The sequence below is a fragment of the Xiphophorus maculatus genome, chromosome 12 (genome assembly GCF_002775205.1).
Source record: "Xiphophorus maculatus strain JP 163 A chromosome 12, X_maculatus-5.0-male, whole genome shotgun sequence".
NCBI classification, from domain to species: Eukaryota; Metazoa; Chordata; class Actinopteri; order Cyprinodontiformes; family Poeciliidae; genus Xiphophorus; species Xiphophorus maculatus.
Genome location: NC_036454.1, coordinates 16,880,182 through 16,902,069, shown reverse-complemented (window position 1 = coordinate 16,902,069; position 21,888 = coordinate 16,880,182). Strand labels below are relative to the sequence as shown.

At 36.7% G+C, this 21,888-nt stretch overlaps 3 protein-coding genes across 5 annotated transcripts; 1 reads left to right on the top strand and 2 right to left on the bottom strand.

Moving 5' to 3' along the window:
• Positions 1-146: 146 nt before the first annotated feature.
• Positions 147-4,391, bottom strand: gtf2h3 (general transcription factor IIH subunit 3). The gene is made up of 13 exons (XM_014468372.2): positions 4,151-4,391; positions 3,959-4,038; positions 3,484-3,590; positions 2,733-2,875; positions 2,507-2,569; positions 2,262-2,291; positions 2,147-2,175; positions 1,392-1,466; positions 1,252-1,305; positions 1,046-1,114; positions 829-964; positions 709-745; positions 147-607 (listed from the first exon to the last, which is right to left on the bottom strand). The coding sequence occupies exons 1-13, from the start codon at positions 4,158-4,160 to the stop codon at positions 538-540; spliced, it is 903 nt and encodes a 300-aa protein (XP_014323858.2). The 5' UTR covers positions 4,161-4,391; the 3' UTR covers positions 147-537.
• A 611-nt stretch (positions 4,392-5,002) lies between these two features.
• On the bottom strand, positions 5,003-8,659 carry LOC102217571 (Rieske domain-containing protein-like). 3 transcript variants are annotated; one of them, XM_023343086.1, is made up of 4 exons: positions 8,380-8,659; positions 6,960-7,144; positions 6,814-6,848; positions 5,003-6,515 (listed from the first exon to the last, which is right to left on the bottom strand). In XM_023343086.1, exons 2-4 carry the CDS (start codon positions 7,129-7,131, stop codon positions 6,225-6,227), a joined length of 498 nt encoding a protein of 165 aa, XP_023198854.1. In that variant the 5' UTR covers positions 7,132-7,144; positions 8,380-8,659; the 3' UTR covers positions 5,003-6,224. The 3 variants fall into 3 exon arrangements, with proteins under 3 accessions (XP_023198854.1, XP_023198855.1, XP_023198856.1); XM_023343087.1 differs by having other exon boundaries at positions 8,512-8,659; XM_023343088.1 differs by having other exon boundaries at positions 6,960-7,141; positions 8,512-8,659.
• Positions 8,660-9,328: 669 nt separating this feature from the next.
• LOC111610260 lies at positions 9,329-21,411 on the top strand. Its single transcript, XM_023343085.1, has 15 exons — positions 9,329-9,477; positions 10,942-11,072; positions 11,158-11,997; positions 12,657-12,822; positions 12,925-13,022; positions 13,886-14,098; positions 14,227-14,314; positions 14,672-14,793; positions 15,367-15,472; positions 15,921-15,992; positions 16,111-16,220; positions 16,508-17,988; positions 19,069-19,450; positions 19,522-19,615; positions 19,699-21,411. The coding sequence occupies exons 2-15, from the start codon at positions 11,014-11,016 to the stop codon at positions 19,822-19,824; spliced, it is 3,957 nt and encodes a 1,318-aa protein (XP_023198853.1). The 5' UTR covers positions 9,329-9,477; positions 10,942-11,013; the 3' UTR covers positions 19,825-21,411.
• Positions 21,412-21,888: the final 477 nt, after the last annotated feature.

Here is a 21,888-nt window from a genome sequence, read left to right as displayed (position 1 = left end):
TAGAAATACCAGTGACCAGTTTATGATGTATAACTGGTTGTGGTTTGGCATGATTCCTTGTTAAGTTGTTTAGGAAATTCACATATTATTGTGGATGGGGTTTACATAGCATATTTTATATTGGTGAAGTTACAGTGAATCAGCTCTTGGTGGATTTTTTTATTTTCAGTAATAAATTTGACAAAGCAGAAGAGATTAAATATTTCCGTAGCAATGAGACTGAAGAGTTTCTTCTGCAGATTAAATTGTTAAAATCAATTATAGAAACAAGGCTGTAAAATCCAGAAATGTCCATTAAAACACTCCTTGTGCTGGGTGTGTTGGGTCTTTTATTATGTTTTTCTTGCTTTCCAGAGACAAGAAGAATAAGAAGAATCTTCCACATGTTCGTCTTGACAAAGGTATCCAGGAAATCTTTGCTCTAACAGCAAATACATTTTACCCAGGAAGTTTCAGTAACGAGGTCATTTGGATCAGGGGCTGCTTCTTCTCAAAAACAGATCTGCCTAAATGGCAGTGAGGAAATCAAAACAGTCATCAAGCTGCTTGCTTCAATTTCTTCTTTTTAGGTTTGACCATCTGAGGTAGCTGGATTTTAAAGGCCGTCCTAAGAACAAACAGATTTTTAACCATTACTGCCAAGCAAACTATAAAGTAAATATATATATTTTACCTGACAATATGGTAAAGTCAAAGTAAGAGACTTACTCGCATGTTGTGCAAATAGGGCTGAAGTTGCAGAATACTTGAAAGCAAACAAGAGAAAAATCATCACCACAAATATAACATTATGTCTCTGAAATGCACTTGCCAGCACACGCTACTCACTCGACAGACAAACAGAGCAGACATAACCGATTTCGATGAGGTTACGGTGACAGAAACACGCAGCTCTGTAGTCCACGTGGGCAGGCGGCGGCAGCACCAGCTGGGAGCGCTGCTCCGAGTCGGGCAGGAACACCCACTGTTCCCAAAACACACACATACTGACTCTACCTTCAAACTGCAACCACTGTAAGCCACAGCAAACAGCAGAAACACTCACCAGAAGGTACTGAGCCAGGGCTACTTTCTGCGGTATCTTCAGGTACAAGCCTCCTGTTATGTCACAAGCCTAAAACATAAACATCATCCTGGTGGTACTACTTTCTGTTTTAATATCCACTGACTGATATTTTGTCAGTCATTAGTTACACCTTCACAGTTGTAATGCTACGTTAATAAGCCTGTATCACAGCAGCAAAGATGTACCTGCTGAAGCAGCCCCGAGTCTGAGTCCAGCACACACGCATCTATCAGGATGTTCTGGCAAAAATATAAACGGAGGGGTTTTTTAATCCATTGAAAAGATACATTAGTGAAAGTCTAGAGCAGGGAGATTTAGTTTTTACCTGCTTTTGTGCAGCAAAAATCACATTCATGAAGTTCATGTACTGGAGAGCGCAGTCATCAGCTGCTTTTATCACCTAACCAAGACGAGCAAAACAAAACATTAGTCTCAAAACAGAGACGGTGATTTCACATCTTCACCATTTTGTCCCTGTGCAGGATCATCCATTATGAGATGGCATTTATTAACCATAACTGCTTTTGGGAAGCTAAGTATGACAACCAATTTAGAACTGATTCAGAACTACAATCAATAAAAACAGGGTGAAACATAGTTTTATGAACAAATGATGTAGGATTTTAGTTTTTTATGAGCTACATATTATTCATATAAATTTGTTTTTTAGTAACTACACAATTACTCAATGTGTTTTTTTCTCTGCTCGAGTTCTCACAGGTTACTCTAGCTTCCTTCTACTGTCCAAAATCAACAGGTTGGTCACTCTAAATTGACCCAAAGGTGTGTGGGTGTGTGTGTGTGTCTGTGGTTGTGTATTTCAGTGTTACCCTGTGACAGACTGGAAAACTGTCCAGTGTGTACACTATCAGCAGCTTAATGAACACTGCAGATAAAAAGCACCACACCCTCCGATTGCTGGATATTTCTAGTACTTTTTAATGCTACAATTAATCAAAATTTGTAATCAGCTTAAAAAATTAAACTGTTAAGTTCATGGGTACAAAATGGCATGGGAGTACCAACAGCTGAACTGATAAGGAAAAACAAAACCAAGTGAGGAATTAAATAAGATCTTACCAATATCCTTGACTTCATCTCCTGTCCAACTAAAAAAAAAGTAAAATGCAACTTTGTAGTTTCTAATATAAGAACATAATGAAACAAAAATAGAGGCAGTCTAATCTGACTTTACCTTCTAACTCTTTTGAGACCCTGTGAATATCTGCATGGTGACATCTTAAGGACAATTAGCAAAACAGCTCACACAAACTAATTTCTTCTGACCCAATGAGCAAATCAAAGTTGCACGTAGGGTTACCTCAGAGAAGTCAGTCATAAAACTTCATGACTGTAATGACATATAAATAATTCAGTTTTTGTTAGATGAACCAATTTCCTGAATACTGAATTATCAAAGACGTTTCACTGAAAGGATACAGCAGAGGGCTTTGGCAAGAGATCCTGCCAACAGGGTGTCAGTTGAATTCCCCGTCACTTCAGCTGTAAGAAGAAGACGCACAGCAGTCACCAGTATGTTTAATAATGAATCATTAAATAGCTGAAAATAATATTAAACAAAAGGTACCAACCAACCAAATCTGAGTACCTTTTACATTAGCTTTAGTCACATGCTATTAAAACCAAAGGTGTTTTTTTTACCCACTTTTAGCCATAATATTCCTGATCTCTTCAGCAATGAGGTTGTTGGCGACAGCTAGAAGTTCGTATTTTCCATCCCGGCTGGAGGAAATTTCATCCCCACCACTGTCCCCACTTTTCCAAGTCTTACTGGGATACAAGAAGTGACTAGATGAAAGACAAAAGTGATGAAAGGTATAAAACATTACATATCCAGCATTTTAGTTCCAAACACTAAAAAAAACATCTGTAGCAAAAAAAAAAAAATAAAACTAGATTGTCACAATATAGGTTTAATGTAATTTCTGGATCAATCATGGCAATAAAATATTATAAAAGCAAGGCTATGTAGAAGAATAAATAGAATGTCCAATCCAGTAAGAAAAAAAAACTGGAGTTGCAATAATTAGACTTTTTTTTTACTAATATTAATACAGATTTTAACTGATTCTGGTATAATTTTTGCAAAGACATTTATTCATGCAAAATAAAGTTATGTAGGTCTTTTAGTCAACAAAAACTGAAGGAATTACAAGACTGTGCTTGGGGATGGATAGATGGATGGATGGATGGATGGATGGATGGATGGATGGATGGATGGATGGATGGATGGATGGATGGATGGATGGATGGATGGATGGATGGATGGATGGATGGATGGATGGATGGATGGAGGGATGGATTAGCTGGGAGGACAGGGTCAAATTTCAATTACACTATTAATCCCAGAGGGAAGGTAAACAAAAGTTTCTTATAATGTTGTGAACTGTGGTTACCTGTCTTGACAGTGACTGGCGATAACCGCCAGCCTGTTTGTCCTTGTCATTGCCATATGGGAATTTCCCATCACCATGACGGCATCCAGACACTTGCACAAAGTGAACTTAAAAAATAGAAACACAGTGGATACAGTTCTCAGAGACAGGCAGATATTTGTGTTTAAAATATTAGAATTAAACATAAATTTTCATAGATTGTTTGCTGACATAAATTACTTTATTTTTAACGATAAAACCTCAAATGGACAATAGAAAATGAGAAAATGGACTAATTTCAGGATTAGTGTTGTTTAGCACTAATCCTGGTAAACAACAAGATTAGTGGTAAACTTTGCATTATGTGATCTCAAACTCTAGTTCAAATGTATTTCTTTTGCTTCGATCTTAACATGCCATATGTAAATAAATAATTTACCTAATCACTACTGAGTAGAAAATATGACTGAGGTATCAGAAATAAGAAAGAGGATACCTCTGGCTCACGCTGACCCTGCTGACCCCACCAGATGGGATTCACATCAACCACGATGACCAGGAGATTCAATTCATCCTCTGCAAAAAAAACATGACAAATATCAACCCAATGCAAAAGAAACGATCCAGCATTACAACTATCGAAAACATAATGTTTGCCAATAAGGGGCATATTATGAGCAGGACAGACCTGAAGCCATTTCGTAAAGTATTTGTTAGAAACCAAAGGAGAACAGATGTTCTTCCAGCTTTATCTGCTGCTAATTTCCATCTCTGATGAATTACAATATTAGCTGATAGCGCATAAAATGTAGCTAACGTCTTATCTAGCTAAAGTTATCCAGGTTCGAGGAAAAACTACATAAACCTCTTCTTCTTTTCTATTATGGCGGATCGCAAGCATCGCCTCTTCTTCTATTGTCTGTTAGACTGAAGAAAGAGAGGCGCCCTGCTGCCACCTAGCGCTACGATTGATTTTGCACAACAAGTTGAGACATTTTTAGTATCACCCAGCAAATAAAGTTGAGAAAAATGCTTTAAAAATAATAAAAATGTAAAAGTTAAATAAATAGGACAGAAAATTTAAGGCAGTTTCATGTTGTCTAATATAATTGAAACCATCTCTTATACAAGGCTCCTGTATATTTTTTATTTTTTCAAATTGCATAGCTTTACAAGCCCAAATTCTAGACATCTGAATTCTAAATATTAACCAATTTAAATTCTAATTGCAAGTTCCATAAATCATCAAAACACACATATGTAAAACAACTTCTGGATATTACATTGCTTTTTTGATACTTGGACTCACTTTGATAGAACAAAAGGGTATAATGGGAATGTCCTTTATTGAAAGTGGGAAAATCTAGGTGTACTGGCAGAAGAATTGCAGGCAAATGGAAGCATGCAGATTCCCAAAGCAGTAAAACATAAAAAAATAAATAGAAATAAGAAACTGTACAGTAAGTGCAAAATTACAGCATAAGAAATACCAGCTATAATTTGTTTGTGATATAAACAAATTATCCAAACCTCTGGAAAATCAGTGATCAGAGTCATTTATGTGTTTGGCAAAATGTGCATTAGAAAAGAAATTGTAAAACTTACAGTTGTCTTTAATATTGTAAGTAATTTAAACACACAAACAGGACCCACATTTTGGGACTAAATGGCTAAATTAATCCACCTTTTAATGAGATATAGTTTATTAATAATATAGACCTTTTCAGACATATATATACAAATATATATATATATATATATATTTTTCTTTTTTCTCATTTACCAGAAAGGTTAGTCACCATTTGAATTGTGGGTACTTTTTCTCTCTCTCTTTACCCTTGACTAAGATAATGAAAAGACCTCCTGAGATCAAAGTATAAAATGTATTTCATTAAACTTGATTTTTATACATTCACAGAAGTCCATAATGTAAACAGCTGAGAGTTTTTAGGATGTTTTTCAGTACAAAGTTTTAAAAACACAACTAAGGTGAACAACGTTGGAATGGAAGTAAGTGTTATAATGCACAAACTGAAGGAAATATTTCTGAGGTGAAAGAATGCAGAAAGCACAACAAAATGTAGTCCAATAAAAATTTAGCTTATTTTTACAGAAGCCAAGACATATTAAACAAATTAAAATTAAGTTTGTTGTGCAAAATTATCAGTTTGTACTGATACAAAATGTAAAAACATTGTCAAAATATCATTTGTACTTCTACATTACATTTTGTCGAACAATTGTTGGCAAGTTGTCGATATTACACAGATCGACAGATGTAAGATCTGTTTGTTGTTTGAACACATCTCTTCTAATAAGCATGTTTATGGTTTCTGTATTCAAGTAAAAGCTTAAGGAAGAAGAATGAAGCAAAGGAAGAAAAATAAAACTGCAATATGTTAAGAAACAGTGTAAAATGTAATTAGTAAAATATCCTTGTTTGTTCTACATATTCAAAAGAAATACATTAGGATTAACAGATTCAACTTTTTAAAGAAGGCATCATTGGCTTTAATTGTAATGATTCAGTCATTTGTTTTCATCCTGAAGCAAATTTGATCAATTTTCTGAAAGGTTTTGTTTCTCCTTTGTTTGAACCCTGTGGAAATTAAAAGATTAATCAGATCGAAATTACAATGAGAAAATATTGACATAGCATCAGAAAAGGAGTCTGAACATTTTGTTAAATCATTAAACTATCTTTGAAAGAACTAGAGTGTTTGTAAATAAGACAGAAGTTTTAATAAGTGTTTGTATTTTTTCTATGTCTTGTGTTTGGGTTTCGGCAGTGCATCGAGTGAAACAGTTCTGTATTTCTCAGTCTGGTAGACATCTGACTCGATGGCCTCGCTGGAGTCATTCAGGGTAACAAAGACATCCCCGCTAACTTCAGTGACTTTATGAATCCTTTGCTTGAGTCCCTTGGAGCGCCACTGAGTCTTCAGTGGTCTGATCGTAGGATTGTCCACAGCTTCATAAAGTCCTTCACCTTCTGTCAGGGTGATCTTGTATTTGTGGCACGGACAAACAATGCACAGCCGTCCATTGAAGTCCTAATGGAGATTATTGGTACAAGTGTAAAATTGGTATTACAATAAGAACTTAGTTTTCTACAGCTATGATATAAATATACAACTAAACAGCTATTTCACACACAAATAAGCCTCAATATGGTACATATTTAAATGTTGTAATGCACAGTGCCTAGCAAAAGTATATACAAAATCCTCGAGTCTATGGTATTGCTTTAAACTTTGAATACTATTTCAAGGCAGAATAAAAGCAATGGAAAACCATTCACAGCTACTATCAGATGTAATATGTTTTACTTATAAAACAGAAAAAGCCAACCTCGATATCTCCATCCTGTAATAGACCACCAGCATCTGTCAAAAAGAAAAAAAAGATGCTGTTATTCCATACAGTATTTCAACTGGGCATTCCCTTTAGACTATATGTCCAATCACACACACAGCTCTCCTTTGCTCAGAGCTTACGGTAGCAACGCAGGTCCAATGCATAAAGCTTCTCCTGGTGGTACACAACAAGCACATCTCTGCATCCATTCACCCGCATCGTCACACGGCCAGCCTTAACAATATCAGCCTTCTTTCCAATGAAATGCATATCAGGCGAGGGGCAAGGAGGGTTCTCCTCTTGAGATGACATCCTGATTGTACTGCTGTATAAAAAAACCCCCACACAATTTGTTTAACAGATCGTTCACAAACTTTAAAAGGCAAGAGAGTTATAGAGTTATAAAGCGTTAATATTTGTACCAACAAGGTGATTTCCAAGTATTGGTTGAAACATTGACTTACAGAATTAGTGGATCATGCATCTGTGAGAGTCCAAGAGGTCTTTATCCTGATTTTGTGATAATTATAAGTTTCTATTTTGTGAATTAGGTACATTATCTCAATATCTGAAACACTGAAATCAACTAAATATTTTTGAACTGGAGAGTACAGGAACTAGTACATGTTCCCTGATACTCAATCTCCTGTGCCTAACTCCAAACTATCAGTTCAGTATCATTACTAGAAGTTGGTTTGGAGCACAAGCTAAACTATTAACAGTATGGAAGGTAAAAACTGAGCACCAAATGATCTGTACCAGGTTAGTTACTCAAATTTGCAGAAAGGTTACTGTAGCAGCAAACTGGAAACAGAAGACGCACCTCAAGCTTTAAAGAAGTGAAATAACGACTGGTTTCTTTTCAGGAATGGAGTGGTCAGTGGAGTACCAGGATGTTACACGGTGAGTTTTTCTTGTAGTTTGATGTTTGTTTTGGTTCATTTGAGGCAAATAGTTGTTATTTGAAATTAACTATAAAACGCACACAATTTATTTTTTAGACAAAAATAATTAACCAGCAGTTATTTTCTAATTATGGCTTTAAAAACATAGTTATTAGTAACAGCCCCTCTACTTTAACAGTGAGTACCCAGTAAAATATGCCTATTTCATCCTCAGTACTACAGACATGTTGGCAACTCTTTCATGGTCTTTTGGAACCAACTTATTGATCTAAAGTAAAAAGGAAAGTAATAATTTATGATCTTTTGTTACCTAATCCATTGAGTTGGTTTTTCTTATATTTCAAACTCATTCATACATCTGTGTTAATGAACATATCAATAACTTTTTTTTTAGAAGAAAGGTCTTGTGCTGGAGTTAAAATAAGTGCAATGCAGTTGAGATTCAAAGAAAAAATAAAAAGTCTCTACAACCCATTGGAAAATACTACTCAAAGCTATTTTAATACATAAATGAACATAAATGAAAATCTAGATTTTGGAAAGCAAGATCTGAAAAATACAGAGTTGCACTTTCACACTAATCTATAAAGATGTATTCACTGTTGCTATGCAACCTTGCTCTTGCTTGCCTGATATAGAGAATAAATGAACCTACTGTGATTTGGCTCAGTCTCTGACTTAACCTTCAACTGGGTGCTGAAGGGACCAGACCATGAACTCCAGGCAGCTTTAGTTAGGACTTCAAGCAGCTTACTGTACAACGATTCATACTGACAACTTATCTTACCAAAACTATGCGCAAGCAAACGTGGATCTGCGTTATCTTCACCCTGCAGGCGTACCCGAACATTTGGAGTCAACAAATAAAATGCAAACTACCACACGCCTATAACCAGAACTGCTGCAAACGAGCCAATAGTTTGGTGTTACGTTTAATTACGTCCCCCAAGAAACAAAAACGATGTCCCGAACTGAGACACATTCCGCCTGATCTTTTAGTGCTTATTTGTCACCCCAATTTCTGCAATAGCTATAAAAAGCAAATTTAAGATTTTATTTCTGACATGATAAAACCCAGTAAATAAAGATTAAAAATATTTTTGAAATATTTTTAAAATCTTTTTAGCAAATTAAATATAGGTTTTGTATATATTTACATTACACCTGTTGTTCTATCTAACTCGCTTATCTTTTCTTACCAAATAAATACTCGTTGTTTTTGTTTTTACAATATTTACAAATAATGCTCAATTGAGTTTTTTTCTCTCTACCAAATTACTATAATTAAAATATGTGTACAATAGTAAATAAAGTTTAATAAAAAAAAAGATAATTTATTTCTTAGCAGTTCTACTTTATCTTTATACAGTCCAGTTGGTTCATTAAAAAATAAACAAAGTAGCTCTACCTGTATTGCTTACTCCCAGTTGTACATTCAGTTGACCATTGCTTTGAAATGGTTTGGTGTGTGGGCTTCTTAGTGGCTTAAGCCTCTGACGGATTATCGCTCAGTGTTTTGCTGAACTGAGCGTTATTCGACCAGTTGCAGCTCTGAAAAGCCTGCCTTTTATATTTAACAAGGTCTATTTTGACTAAGGCTGCGCTCCAGCAGGAAGAGAGGGCGCCGAGCTGTTTCCGTCGTTATGGAGATTCTGTCTGTGTACGGAAACGTCAGTCAGGTTGCTACTTGGTGAAACATTAATGTCAGTTTAACGTCCCGTTCTTAGCTTTCTGTGCTACTAAAACGTCTTGGGTAAGTGTATTTTGTATTTTGTTTTTCCTTCAATGTTGTTCTAGATTTTATGAGTTTTGCAGCTACCCGAATGATGGAGAACTGTAAAATGTTGAGTGTCGTTTGTAAAGTTACAAAAATTGACAGCAATAAATTATTTACAAAGTCATAAGAGAAGGAAATATGGGTTCATTTTCAAAGTCATATTTTTTTTACCACGTTATTCATCCATTTGTAAATGTTACAGCTTAAAACTAAATATTTAATTATCTATCTAAATATTTAAGTTTAAATTAAATATTTAGGTTGGAGCAGAATTTGAAGCTACTTATGTAGCTTGCTAACAGATAAGTGGTCATAAGCTAAACATTATATAGCTTGCTAACTAAATATTTAATTTGAAGATAAATATTTAGTTTGCATACTAAAAATTTTGTTCGAAGATAAACTACATATTTTGTTTGCTAACAATAATATTTAGGTTTTGCTAAGTATATATTTACCTTGAAGCTAAATATCTAGTTTGCTAACTAAATATTTAGCTTGATAACTACATATTGAGCTAGAAGCTAACTAAATATTAGTAATAATTTAGTTGTATTTAAGTTGCAAATAACTAATACCAACATTTCCTCTGAATACCATTAAAGTCAGACCACGTACCTCCAATGGCACTTCTTGTAGCACAGTTTAAGAGCCATTCTGGCAACTAAACCAGCAACTTAAACAAGGATATTAAGAAGTATTTTGTAGAATGTGTATAGATCCACAGAAATACTTCTTTACTTAGATGCAAATCAATGCCTCAGACCCTCAGCAGCAGTAACATCTCAATTGACTAACTGTTTTAAAAATGAAGTTTATAAATGTTACAGTTTTTCAGGAAATGCAGCCCTCTTATGTAGTAACACCATAAAGTAAAGAAGTGTCCAGTGGGTCTGGTGACGTATCCAGAGGCAGTGCAACTAGAGGGTGCACTGCCCCATGCTGTGCATCATGAGGCAGATGCTTATTTGCATCTGCCTCATGATGTCAGATGGAGATAAGCACCATCCCCCTTCGGTCCTTTAAAGATTAGGTGTAAAAAACGGATGGAAGGTCTAGTAATGTCCAAGTGACTAATTGTAGGAGACTGTATAACAGTAAGACTGGTTGCAGCTGTTAGCCAATGTACAGTAGAAGTCAACAGTTGATCAGCCTGTGTTTTCTACATTTGTCACGTTTGCCACTATGTAGAAATATGCTGCGGCTGCACTGGTGCAGGCCCCAGCTCTATCCTGCACCAGTGTCAGGTTTCAGCGTCATGCTGCAGCCCAGTGCTTTACTTTCCAGTCAACAGAACATGCTGGTAGTAATGACACCAGGAGAAACCACTGGTCATCATTTTTACTGGACAGGACAGTGTTTTATGTTGCTGCTGTTGTCATTTCATTAATGCAGAATAATGCTAGCTACCCACTTTGCATTCTATTTATTTCCTAATAGACAGAAGCCAAGCTGACTTATTCACTTGTTTGACAAAGTAGAAGACCAAATAGAAAAAAAGCCAAGGGAGAAATGACAGTTTGCCTGTACAATTGTCTATCGGCGGCTGGGCTTCAGCGTCATTATTCAAGGTAAGCAGACAGATCAGTCAAATCCACATTGTTGCTTTGATTTTTCTAATGATACACTTATCTTTCTCTGTTTTTTGCCTTTTAGGTTCACCTTGATGGGTGTTTACCGGGCAGCCCATCTTTCCACACTGAGCATGGAGGACTACCCCCTCCTGGGAGTTTGCTCTATGGAGGACAGAGCTCGCCTTTTCCAGCTGGTCCAACTGGTTAAAAGCCTTGATCTAAGGAGCCTTAGAAATGACGATTTTGGGATTTACAATGAGTGTTATTATGAAGAAGGCAATGAGCTATTTCCTGCTAATAATAGCGTCAGTCCTTATGGATATGGAAACTCCAATGGAGATGTGAGAAGGGATAAGAATGAAAGTGGAGCTACTTCTAGTGCATTCAGTGATAGACCATCATATGTTCGCAGAAGGCTGGATTTCTCTACTAAAAACACAGATCAGAGATTGTGTTCTCATTTTGAAGACACCATTCATGTCTATGCAAGTCATAACAGGAATGATGATCCAGTTCATGAAAACGGATCAGTCACACCCATTCAACTGGGGCTTCACAGCAGAAACACTGTGGTGTGTGACCTTCGACAAAGCAAAAGCAGTAAGCTAAATGAGCGTAGCTGTTCATGTGATACTCACAATGTGCAAAGCATCAAGCTGCAGGTCACACGGGAATCTTCAATGCTCAACTCTCACATCAGATTAGTACCAAAGAGTGAGGCATTCAACAAATTGAATGCTCCCCCAGCAGCAGTAACATCGGAATCATTTATTAACAGACCATCAGCACAGAAAGACAGAAAGACAATCTCCAGGAAGAAAAAGAGCGCTGCAGATGATACCAAGCCCACGCCTGTTTACGAAGCAAAAAGAACAGCCAGCTACAACTATGGATTACCTCTGAGTCCTCCTCAGGCTGCAAAGTAAAGTGCTATTCAGTTCTACCCTCATTGCTATATTTCTGCACAAGACAACAACTGCCAGTTTCACTTAGCAAGAAAGTTGATATGCAAGTGTCTATGCTAAAGTGTCCACATCCCTTTTCACCCATTTTGTGTTTTTTTTTGTGAGACAGACAACACAAAGTAGTGCATATTTCTAAAGTAATCTACTTTGGGAAGAGTGACACTCATTTGTCAAATGGCCCCTGCTTAGTCAGTACCTTGTAGAATCAACTTTTGCTGCAATTACTGGTGTGGGACCTTTTGTATATCTTCTTAGCATCTCCAGCTGAATTATTGTTGATTTTTTTTGTAAAAATAGCTCAGCTTTGTCAGATTGTCTGACAACAGTTATTTTCAAGTCATAGATTCTCTAATTAATACTCAGATAAAATTTCACAAAAGAGGACTGTTATTGTTAATGCAACTTCTGAAGGCAATTTTATAAGGGTATCAGATCGAACTGGTCTGAAATCAAGTGGACTCCACTGTTTTCAGATTTTGATTTGGACTAGTTTGTCTTGGTCCATTTGATAAAATCCATTTAAATGACTTTCATGTTTGCGGTCGTCAGAGGTTTGAATACTTTTGCATGAACCTAAGAAACATAATAACAGTATGATCTCTGTATTTTGGAGCAGACATGGGGAAGGACAACGCATCAGCGTGTGTGTGAGGAAACGACCTTTAACTCGTGCAGAGTGCAAAAGAGGAGAGGTAGATGTTGTGACAACTAAAAGTGGAGAGTGTATGGCGGTTGTGCACGAAAGTAAAGAAGCTGTGGATCTCACAGAGTACATATTACAGGTAGATATGCAGAAAGAGAAAAATTCTGATTCCTTCATTTTGTAATTCTAAAAAAAATAACATTTTATGCTTAATTTGTTCTGGTTCTCTGTTGTTTTGCAGCACAGGTATCATTTCGACCAGGTTTTTGGAGAGGAGAGCTCCAATGAAGAAGTCTATCTGAAAACAGCATACCCTTTGGTACAGCACATGCTCAGTGGGTAGGTGTCCACTGCTAAATTGCCATGCAAGGCATGTGCCTTGTAGATAAGGCAAGGCAAGGCAACTTTATTTATATAGCACCTTTCAGCCAAAGACAATTCAAAGTGCTTGTACAAAAAAGTTAAAAACAACATACAACAGATTAAAAATAAACATTGCAATTTTGAATATAGTTAAAAAAAAAAAAATTAAGAATAAGGGTCAATTACTACTGTGAAAGGACTCCTAAAGTTCAAACCCCCCAAAACTTTCATCATAGGTTTTTATTTTATTGGCTAAGTTTAAAAATGTATATATAGTAGATTTAAAGTAATGAGAATGACTGGTTTATGTATTTTTTAAATAATTTTACACCCACCTTGTTTTTCTGTATTTGTACCTCTTTAACTTCTTTAAGTTAAAGACGTTTTTCTCCAGCTGTGCAGCACATAGACAAATGCAGTTCTGCCTCTCCCCACAGGCTGCTGTGCACTGCCAGTCAACTGGCACAAAAAATTATCTTACTGTTCCCCCTTATTGCTTACATGAAAGACAAATTTGTGTTTTTGGAAATAATTCTGGTCAAGAAAAACATGGACTGTCATGGGCGTGGAAACTAAAAGTGTGTCAAACTTAAATAACAGTGAGCAAATGTTGTAGATATTACTTTAAAGAGCCTAACGATTGGTTATTGCACCAACAGTGTAAATAATTAATTGTTAATGGTTGATATTTTCAATAAAAGTAATCAGATCAGTTTCCTACTGACCCATGCCTACTGAACTGTCCAGTTGATCACATTCTTTCCTCCAAATGAAATAACATGAAGTGTTTAAGCTTCCGCTCTTTAGTGTCTTTCTCTTTGTGTTGTGTGTATCCACAGAGGCAAGGCCACCTGCTTTGCATATGGACAGACAGGCGCAGGAAAGACTCACACCATGCTGGGTTCATCCCCTGCTGGAACCGGCTTATATGCTCTAGCAGTTCATGACATTTTTGCTCACCTGTCTGCAACAAGCGCATCTCTACTGGTTTATGTCAGCTTCTTTGAAATCTACTGCGGCCAGCTGTACGACTTGTTGGAACACAGGAAAAGGTTATTGGTTTCAAATTTATTGCTTTTTTTTATTCTTAACTGGTTTGTGTTTTCACTGCTTTTCTTTGCTGGACAGTTAGTTTTTCTATAATGACCAGAATATCTTACCTATTTTTCCCCCATTGAAGGTTATTTGCCAGGGAGGATGGAAAGAAAGTGGTTCACATTTCAGGTCTACGGGACATCCGAGTGGATTCAGTCAGCTCACTGTTAGAGGTTTGATCCTTTTATTCATACAATTAGTAATTTACCCAATGTGTAGTCCAGAGTTAGTGTTGTAAATGGCAAACCAACCAACAAAGTATGAGCTTTAAACCAAACTTTTAAACTGAAATGAAATACTTTCCAATTCAAGATGAGAAAGACTACTTTAATTGTCAAAAGGTACAAAACAATTTAGTCTAGTGAAATAATAGATATGTGGTTACATCCTCAATGATCCAGTAGCTGACTCCTACCTACCATTAATTTATATTTTCTTTACATTTCAGATCGGAATCACTCTTCTGTCTGTAATGTAATGGTCTCTCTCTTAAGCTTATCTCCTTTTTCTGCATTCCTGGCTGCTTTAAGGTGATTTCACAGGGAACAGCTGAGCGAACACAAGGGACAAGTGGCGTGAATCCTCTTTCCTCTCGATCCCATGCCTTGCTTCAGATTCAGCTCAGGGATCTTAATCAGCAGATAGCCGGAAGGTGAGAGACTTAATCTTTCTATTTGTTAATATTATTTATAATAGTTAGTATTTTTTCAAGGTTTAAAAATTTCTCCCAAAAGAAGTTTTTCACATTTTGTCACATAACATTTTAAAGCTTGAGCATGTTTTTTGAGGGGTGTTTCATGTCATAGACCATTTATTTCTTTATTTTAAGAATAAAAATCTGTGAATTGTGGCATGCACTTGTGTTCCCTCTTCACTCTGACAGACTCGGATAAAATCCAATTTCTCCTGATTGCCTTCAGTAGTTACCTAATTAGTGTGAGAAAGTTTTGGAGAAGTTTAAAGCAACATCCTAAGCTTTGGACTTCTCACAGACTGCTGTTCAATCTGTCATGTGAAAATGGAAAACACATGGCAGAAATGAAATCCTACCACACTGATAGGAAGATGGGAGGAGCTAAATCCTGGAAGAAGGTCTGGTGTTTTACCACCTTCCTGATGATTTCATTTTTTTTTTAACTACCTGAATTGACAATCCGATAGCTCTAATGTTTTGTGGAAAATTGATAAAACGAATTGTTGCGTGTTTGTGTATGCATGTGTGCAGAATATGGTTTGTGGACCTGGCAGGCAGTGAGAGGGCTTCAGATGCCAAAGAACCAAACAAGCAGAGTCGGATGGAGGGAGCTGAGATCAACCAGAGCCTGCTGGCTGTAAGAAACTTTCTCACAAACTCAGATATACTTCACCATATTTAATTATAATCAGTCACTGGAAAAAAAAGGTGCTAAAATTAACCACATCTCATTATTCAGTGGCTTGTAAAATTTCCTATTGCAACTGTGTTCTGTGTAAATTTATCAGTTTCACTTTATTGGTTTTGAAATTGTTTAAATAAGGCCTGAAGAACATTCTCAAAGTTATGGGTAGCAACAGTGACTCCTCTGAGATCCTTGCTGATCTCTTTCCAAATTCACATTTCTTTTAAAACACATAAACAGAGACTACCTGAGTTTTTTTAAAGCAAGCAACAGGGATGATCAGCTAATATTATACATGTAATTTCAGTACTTGGCTGCTAAGTTTCTTTTTAAATCCTATGAAAGCAGCAATATTCTGTCTAATTTTTCCACAGATCTAATACCTGCTTTCCCCCCACAGCTGAAAGAATGTATCCGTTCACTTGACAAAGAGGAATCTCACACTCCTTTCCGACAAAGCAAACTCACTCAGGTAGTTAGACTGATGTAACTTAATAATAAAAAGATGGATAATTTTATTGTTTTTCCACTTTGACCCACACATATTCTTGAATTTGTTTTCAAACTAAACTGGTTCATTTTAATTTTAGGTTTTAAAGGACTCATTTGTTGGTGACTCGAAGACATGCATGATTGCCAACATTTCACCGGGTCACTCAGCAACAGAACACACACTGAATACTCTGAGATATGCAGATCGGTAAGAGTTTAAAGGGGAAGGAAACAGTAAATAGAGGCAAAAGTTACTTCTCTCATAAGATGCTGGCACATTGCTCTGGATTATATTTATGGGTATTGGAGTAAAGGGGAAAGAGGACAGTGCCGAAGAATATGCAGCATCATCTTGCTTCCACCTTAAAATTATGCCCTACTTTATAAATCTCAGTAAAAATATTGAGGTTTGTGGTTGTAACATTAGAAAATTTGGAAACGTGTCAGTTGTATAAAGACTTTCATAAGGCACTGCATGTGTTCAATTTCTTACAGTGTGAAAGAGTTGAGAGGACAAAATTGGCCAATTGGAAGAAAAAGAAGCAGAAGCAACATGACACGGTTCGACAACAGCAACACAGGGAACAGAAGGAATGATGGGACTTCTAAAAATCCAAAGCTAGGAAATCAGAACAAGAATTTCAGTTCCAAAACACATACAAGCCCACACATATCACAACCAGTTTTCTGCTCAACACCCACAAAATCTTCTTGTTTAGAGGAAACTCAATCAAGGACCAGAAAAGTCATAGAACTTGAACATATTAGCCCAATTAGAGGGTCGTTTGCACAGACTGAAGACAGGTGTTTGAGTAGAGGACTGGAGGTCAGACAGGATGGGAGAACTGAAAATGAAACGTACAGTGATATTCACAGTCACTGTGTTAAAGGGAAACACACAAGAGCAGTGGAGATTTTGGGACAACAAAACAATGGAGCCGTTAAAGGGGGTGATTTAACTTTTTCTGAAAGGGAATCTGGATTCTACCACAGGGAAAAGGAGAACTATCAGCAGACTACGGAAGAGAGAAAGAGTGAGGAACCAGAATGGACAGAAATGAGAAGACAGGCTGTAAGCTGTAGAGACACATGCAAGGAAGAAGAGGAGTTAAAAGAAAGAGAATTACACAAAGTTGGCGAAAAAGAGAAAGTGAAGCATCTGAGAGAGTATCATCAGCAGCTGCAACAGTTTTCACCTTCACCAATGTCTTCATACGTTCATCTTCTCTCATCTTCATCTTTCTCTTCCTCTTCTCGGGGATCTCTGTCTTCCCTCCTGCACTCGTCTAACTTTTCATTCTCTACCCAAACCGATCCCTGTTTAGAAGAGACTTCAGGTGTGCAAACTGAAACCTCTGCAAACCACACTATGAATGTTGCTGATGACGACAAGTGTGAAAATGAGAGGAAGGTGAAGACTGAGGCAGCAGGTGAAGCAGCTGGGAGGAAGGAGGAGAAGAGGCTACCTGGTATGAAGGGGGGATACTTGAGGGACTGTTGGATGGGAAACACAGAAGTGGAGTCCAAGCAAATCCCAACAAAAACAGAGGCACACCTGTCTGGTTGCCTTGATTCAGAGGTCAAAGGGGATGTGGATCTGCAGAAACAGCAAACAACAGACATAGCATGGAGCCATGAGCAGAAAGGAGTATCTGACTACCACAGCAAAAATCTTCATCTGCAATTTAATGCACTTTCCCCAGTATGTGAAAACAGCAGCAAACTGTCTCTTTTACCTCAAGTTGATATTTCTAGAGATTCTTTAAGCTGCTTTATGGATCCTCTCAGCATTTCCCAACCTCATGTGGAGCAGCAGCGGCAGCCTGCTGGTCCACATAAAGAATTTTCCTTTTCTCCATTGGAGCCGCCCCACTCAAAGAACCTCCAGATGAATATGTCTGCTACATATGATACTGCAACAGCAGCTGGTCACCATGAGCAAAAGAAATGCATCACAATCACTGTCAATGGAAGAGGTAAGAGAGACCCTGCTTCTGTTTTAGTAAAAAAATATAAAGCACATGTGCATCTTAATAAATTAGAATATCACATTAAGTTCATTAGTTTCGGTGATTCAATTTAAAAAGTGAAACACCACAGACCAGAAGATACATTTCTATCATTTATTTCAGTTAATGTGAATAATTAAAGCTTTGGCTCAGTGGAAAACCAAAATGTGTGTTAAGAAAATAGGAATATTACTTGAGACTAATAAAAAAAAGTGCTGAAATTCACTCTTCTTTACTTATTCACTTGCTTGTGGCTCCTTTTGCATGAAATGCTGCATCAATGAAGCGCAGCATGGAAATGATTTATACTTGATAAAACACAGAAGATCAAGACGATAACATGGCTCCCAAAATCACCACTGACTGTGGGGACTTCAAAGTGGATCCCGCACAAGAGATCCCCACTTTTCCCCCAGACTACTGGATTTGTATTACCAAATAAAATGTAAAAATTACTTTGATCTGAAAGAACTTTCGACCTCTGAGCATCAACTTTTTTTCACCTTACTTATCTTATATGACATCTCTAACATTGTCTATGGTTTAGGTTTATATTGATGGGACAGTTGTGGTTCCTGCCGCAGACACAGCTATGTGTGGTGGCTTTAGATTTCTTGTTCCTTCTGCAGCTTTTTGACCACTCAGCTTTCCATTCAACATGCCTGGATACAGAACTCTGTGATCAATCAGATTCTTTTGCATTCATATTTTGTGACTTAACGTCATTGTTGAGGAAAATTATGTCAGTGACTTTCTGCTGGACATCTGTCCAGTCAGCAACCGTATTGCACCTACCATAACATTGCTCTGTTGGAAATCGTTTGTTGTTGCTCCCATGTAATATTCTAATTTTCCACAAAAAAAAGAAGAATTTATTAGCTATAAGAATCATTCAAACGAATATAAATTAAGGCTTGAAATCAATTGTTGTGTGTAGTGAATGTATATTGTGTCAGTTTCACTTTTTGAATTGAATTACTGACATAAATTAACTCCTTGATGATAAGCTCATTTATTAAGAATCTGAGGTAATCTCCTTTTTTTCAGGTACAGATACACCTTACTCCATCAAAGACCAAGGCAACAAGGAGAAAAAACTATCAACTTCAGAAAAAAATTTAACTGCATCCATAATTAAATCCCAGGCTTCATCTTTAATCAAAAGCACTGAGGATTGTAGCTCTCAGTCTACACACTATTCACTAGAATGTACACATAATATACACTCTAAAATCGTACCCGACATATCTAAGCTACATTCAGAGCCTCAATATGGCTCCTTGAACTCAGCACAGGCAAATTATTACAATATCTCAAGAGTTGCTGCTGAGCAGTTCAAACCTGGTGAGTTAGGTGGAGAAGAAAGCGGCAACCAGCAAATCAAACCCACAATCCGTCTGTTCACCATGGACAGATCGGACCACGCAAGGTAAGAATTATTAAATGTGACACAATGTTATGATTCTTGAGTAGAACTACTTTAACTCAATGTGTTCCCAGGTTGCACATTATTGAGGTCCACTTGGAGCAGCTGAAACAGATGGACGCTATTTGTCACATAGAGGGGGAACTTCTTCGCCAGCAGCATGATATGGTTCGATAAAATCAACTTCACAACAGATGGCTTTCACTCTTTTTTTTTTTGTACATCCTAATTTTTGTCCTTTGGTCCAACAGGTTTTTGTGGAATTTGTCCACAAGCTGGATGAGATCCTGGAGAGAAAGGCTCAGTGTGTACACAGAATGAAAGCTCATCTGAGGCACTACCTGAAGACTAACCATCACTCCACACAAGAAGATTAGAAAAATGCTATTTTTCACAAGAACCCCCCCCCCCAGCATACTTTAAAAATCCAGCAAGAAAATTTATTCCACTATAAACTTGAATGATGAAGTTCAAGTTTAAATTTATTTAAACTAATAATACTAGGGACACAGCACAAGCATGCACACACACATACCTAAAGACATGAATTGAGAGACCAATTAATTTGATCAGTGTAATTAGAATTGAATTAACCTAATAGTCATGATTCAGGACTGTGGGGAGAAGCTGGAGTACCCACATCTCCATGCAGTGAAATCACAGGACATTGTTGCTGCAAGTCAATAGTGCTACAAACTGGGTGACAGTGCAGCATGAAATTTCCTTGCTGCTAAATATTCCACAGTCAACTAGCAGTGGTATTATAACAAAGTGGAAGTGATAGGACAGAACAGCAAGGCAGTTTTATTTGCATAGCCCATTTTCAGCCACAAGGCAAGTTCTTTACATTTTTAGAAGAAAAATAAAACTACAAAAAATTAAAAAACTCTTATCTTTCAAAGTGAGGTAAAACGATGACAAGTTGAAAACAGACTACACTTTGTTTTGTCCCAGGTATTCTTTGATTTCAGCTTTAAACAAATTTTCATTCCTTGTTTAAAGGAACTCGTTGCTTCAGCATTATTGCAGTTTTCTGGAAGTTTGTTCCAGATTAGTGGAGCACAAAAATTAAATGTTGCTTTTTAAATGCTTGGTTCTGATTCCGGTAGATGCAGAGCAGACATAAACCAGAAGACCTGAGTGTTCTGGAAGGTTGACATAATAATATTAGATCTTTGTGCAGGACATCAAGACAACAGGAGGAGGCACTTAATTGATGTATATATTTTTTTTATTTTTTTCCTGTTTTTTTCTTTTTTGGGGTTGAGTTTGTAGAATTGCATCATTTTCTCCAGCTGCAACCCAGTAACAAAGTGGTAGGCCTCTTGAAATCACAGAACAGGGTCTGCCAAGGCTGAGGGACATAGTGTGTGGAGGTCACAAACTTTCCGCAGGTTTAATAGCAACAGAACTCCAAACTTTATCTGAGGAGAGTATAGAGAGCTTCACAGAGTGAGTTTCCATTCCTGAGCTGCTGCAGCCAAGCCTTGCTTTACCAAGTGTAAAGTTTCCAAGACGGGGTCTCATTCAACATCAGTGTCTGACTAAAAATTGTCAACATTTCTATAAACATACTCCTAACCCAAGTGGACACCCTGTCCCAGGACAGCTGTTATAGTGGCAAAGAGTGGGCCAACATTACATTAAACCCTGCAGATTAAGGAACTCACTCATGTTTAGATGTGTCTGAAGGCAGTGAATCATTTTGGTAAATTTGTTTTAAAATGTGTTCCACAAAACTTTGGCTGCTTTTTATAATGAAGTGTCATTTACTATTGTCTGTGGTCATGTCATCTCAGATGTTCCTGAGCATGTCTTGCTACAACTTAATATAATTTTAATTAAAATGGAAAAAACCTCAAACATCTTCTTTGTCCAGAGTAGACCACCAAGATGGTGTTTACATTCTGTCAGTATTTGGGACATCAAGCAGAATGAAATCATGTATCATGCTAATATGGATAATAGTATTTTCCAATATTTATTATTTATTTATTTTTTACTAATGTATTTCAAGCTTCAGGCCAAGTTTCTGACTAAGAGGTTCATCTGTTTTTGGTAGAATATCTTTTGCAAGATGGGTTGAAGATTTAATTAAAATTGTTTATACGGTGTCAGTGGTTTACATTTGAATAAAAAGTGCTTTATATTATAAGTGCTTTATATGATATAAGTATATATATATATATATATATATATATATATATATATATATATATATATATATATATATATATATATATATATATATATGTGTGTGTGTGTGTGTGTGTGTGTGTGTGTGTGTGTGTGTGTGTGTGTGTGTGTAAATTTAGATCAACCATAAAGGACATATATACGACTTCTCTGTCTATGGTAAATGAAAATTGTATATTTGAAAAATAGAGATTCTGTTTACTAATCATGTTTCAAGAGGAAATGTTGCAGCCAATTTCCTTTAC

Excerpts from the sequence above, each read along its gene's own strand:
- gtf2h3 (XM_014468372.2), bottom strand. Across the intron at positions 2,176-2,261 it reads GGTCTCAAAAGAGTTAGAAG|TTGGACAGGAGATGAAGTCA; the intron begins GTAAAGTCAGAT and ends CTTTTTTTTTAG. Across the intron at positions 965-1,045 it reads CCCTGGCTCAGTACCTTCTG|TGGGTGTTCCTGCCCGACTC; the intron begins GTGAGTGTTTCT and ends TTTTGGGAACAG.
- LOC102217571 (XM_023343086.1), bottom strand. The coding sequence starts at position 7,131 with ATGTCATCTCAAGAGGAGAACCCTCCTTGCCCCTCGCCTGATATGCAT. Across the intron at positions 6,849-6,959 it reads ATTGGACCTGCGTTGCTACC|ATGCTGGTGGTCTATTACAG; the intron begins GTAAGCTCTGAG and ends TCTTTTTGACAG. Across the intron at positions 6,516-6,813 it reads TACAGGATGGAGATATCGAG|GACTTCAATGGACGGCTGTG; the intron begins GTTGGCTTTTTC and ends AATCTCCATTAG.
- LOC111610260 (XM_023343085.1), top strand. The coding sequence starts at position 11,014 with ATGACAGTTTGCCTGTACAATTGTCTATCGGCGGCTGGGCTTCAGCGT. Across the intron at positions 12,823-12,924 it reads TCACAGAGTACATATTACAG|CACAGGTATCATTTCGACCA; the intron begins GTAGATATGCAG and ends GTTGTTTTGCAG. Across the intron at positions 19,451-19,521 it reads GACAGATCGGACCACGCAAG|GTTGCACATTATTGAGGTCC; the intron begins GTAAGAATTATT and ends ATGTGTTCCCAG.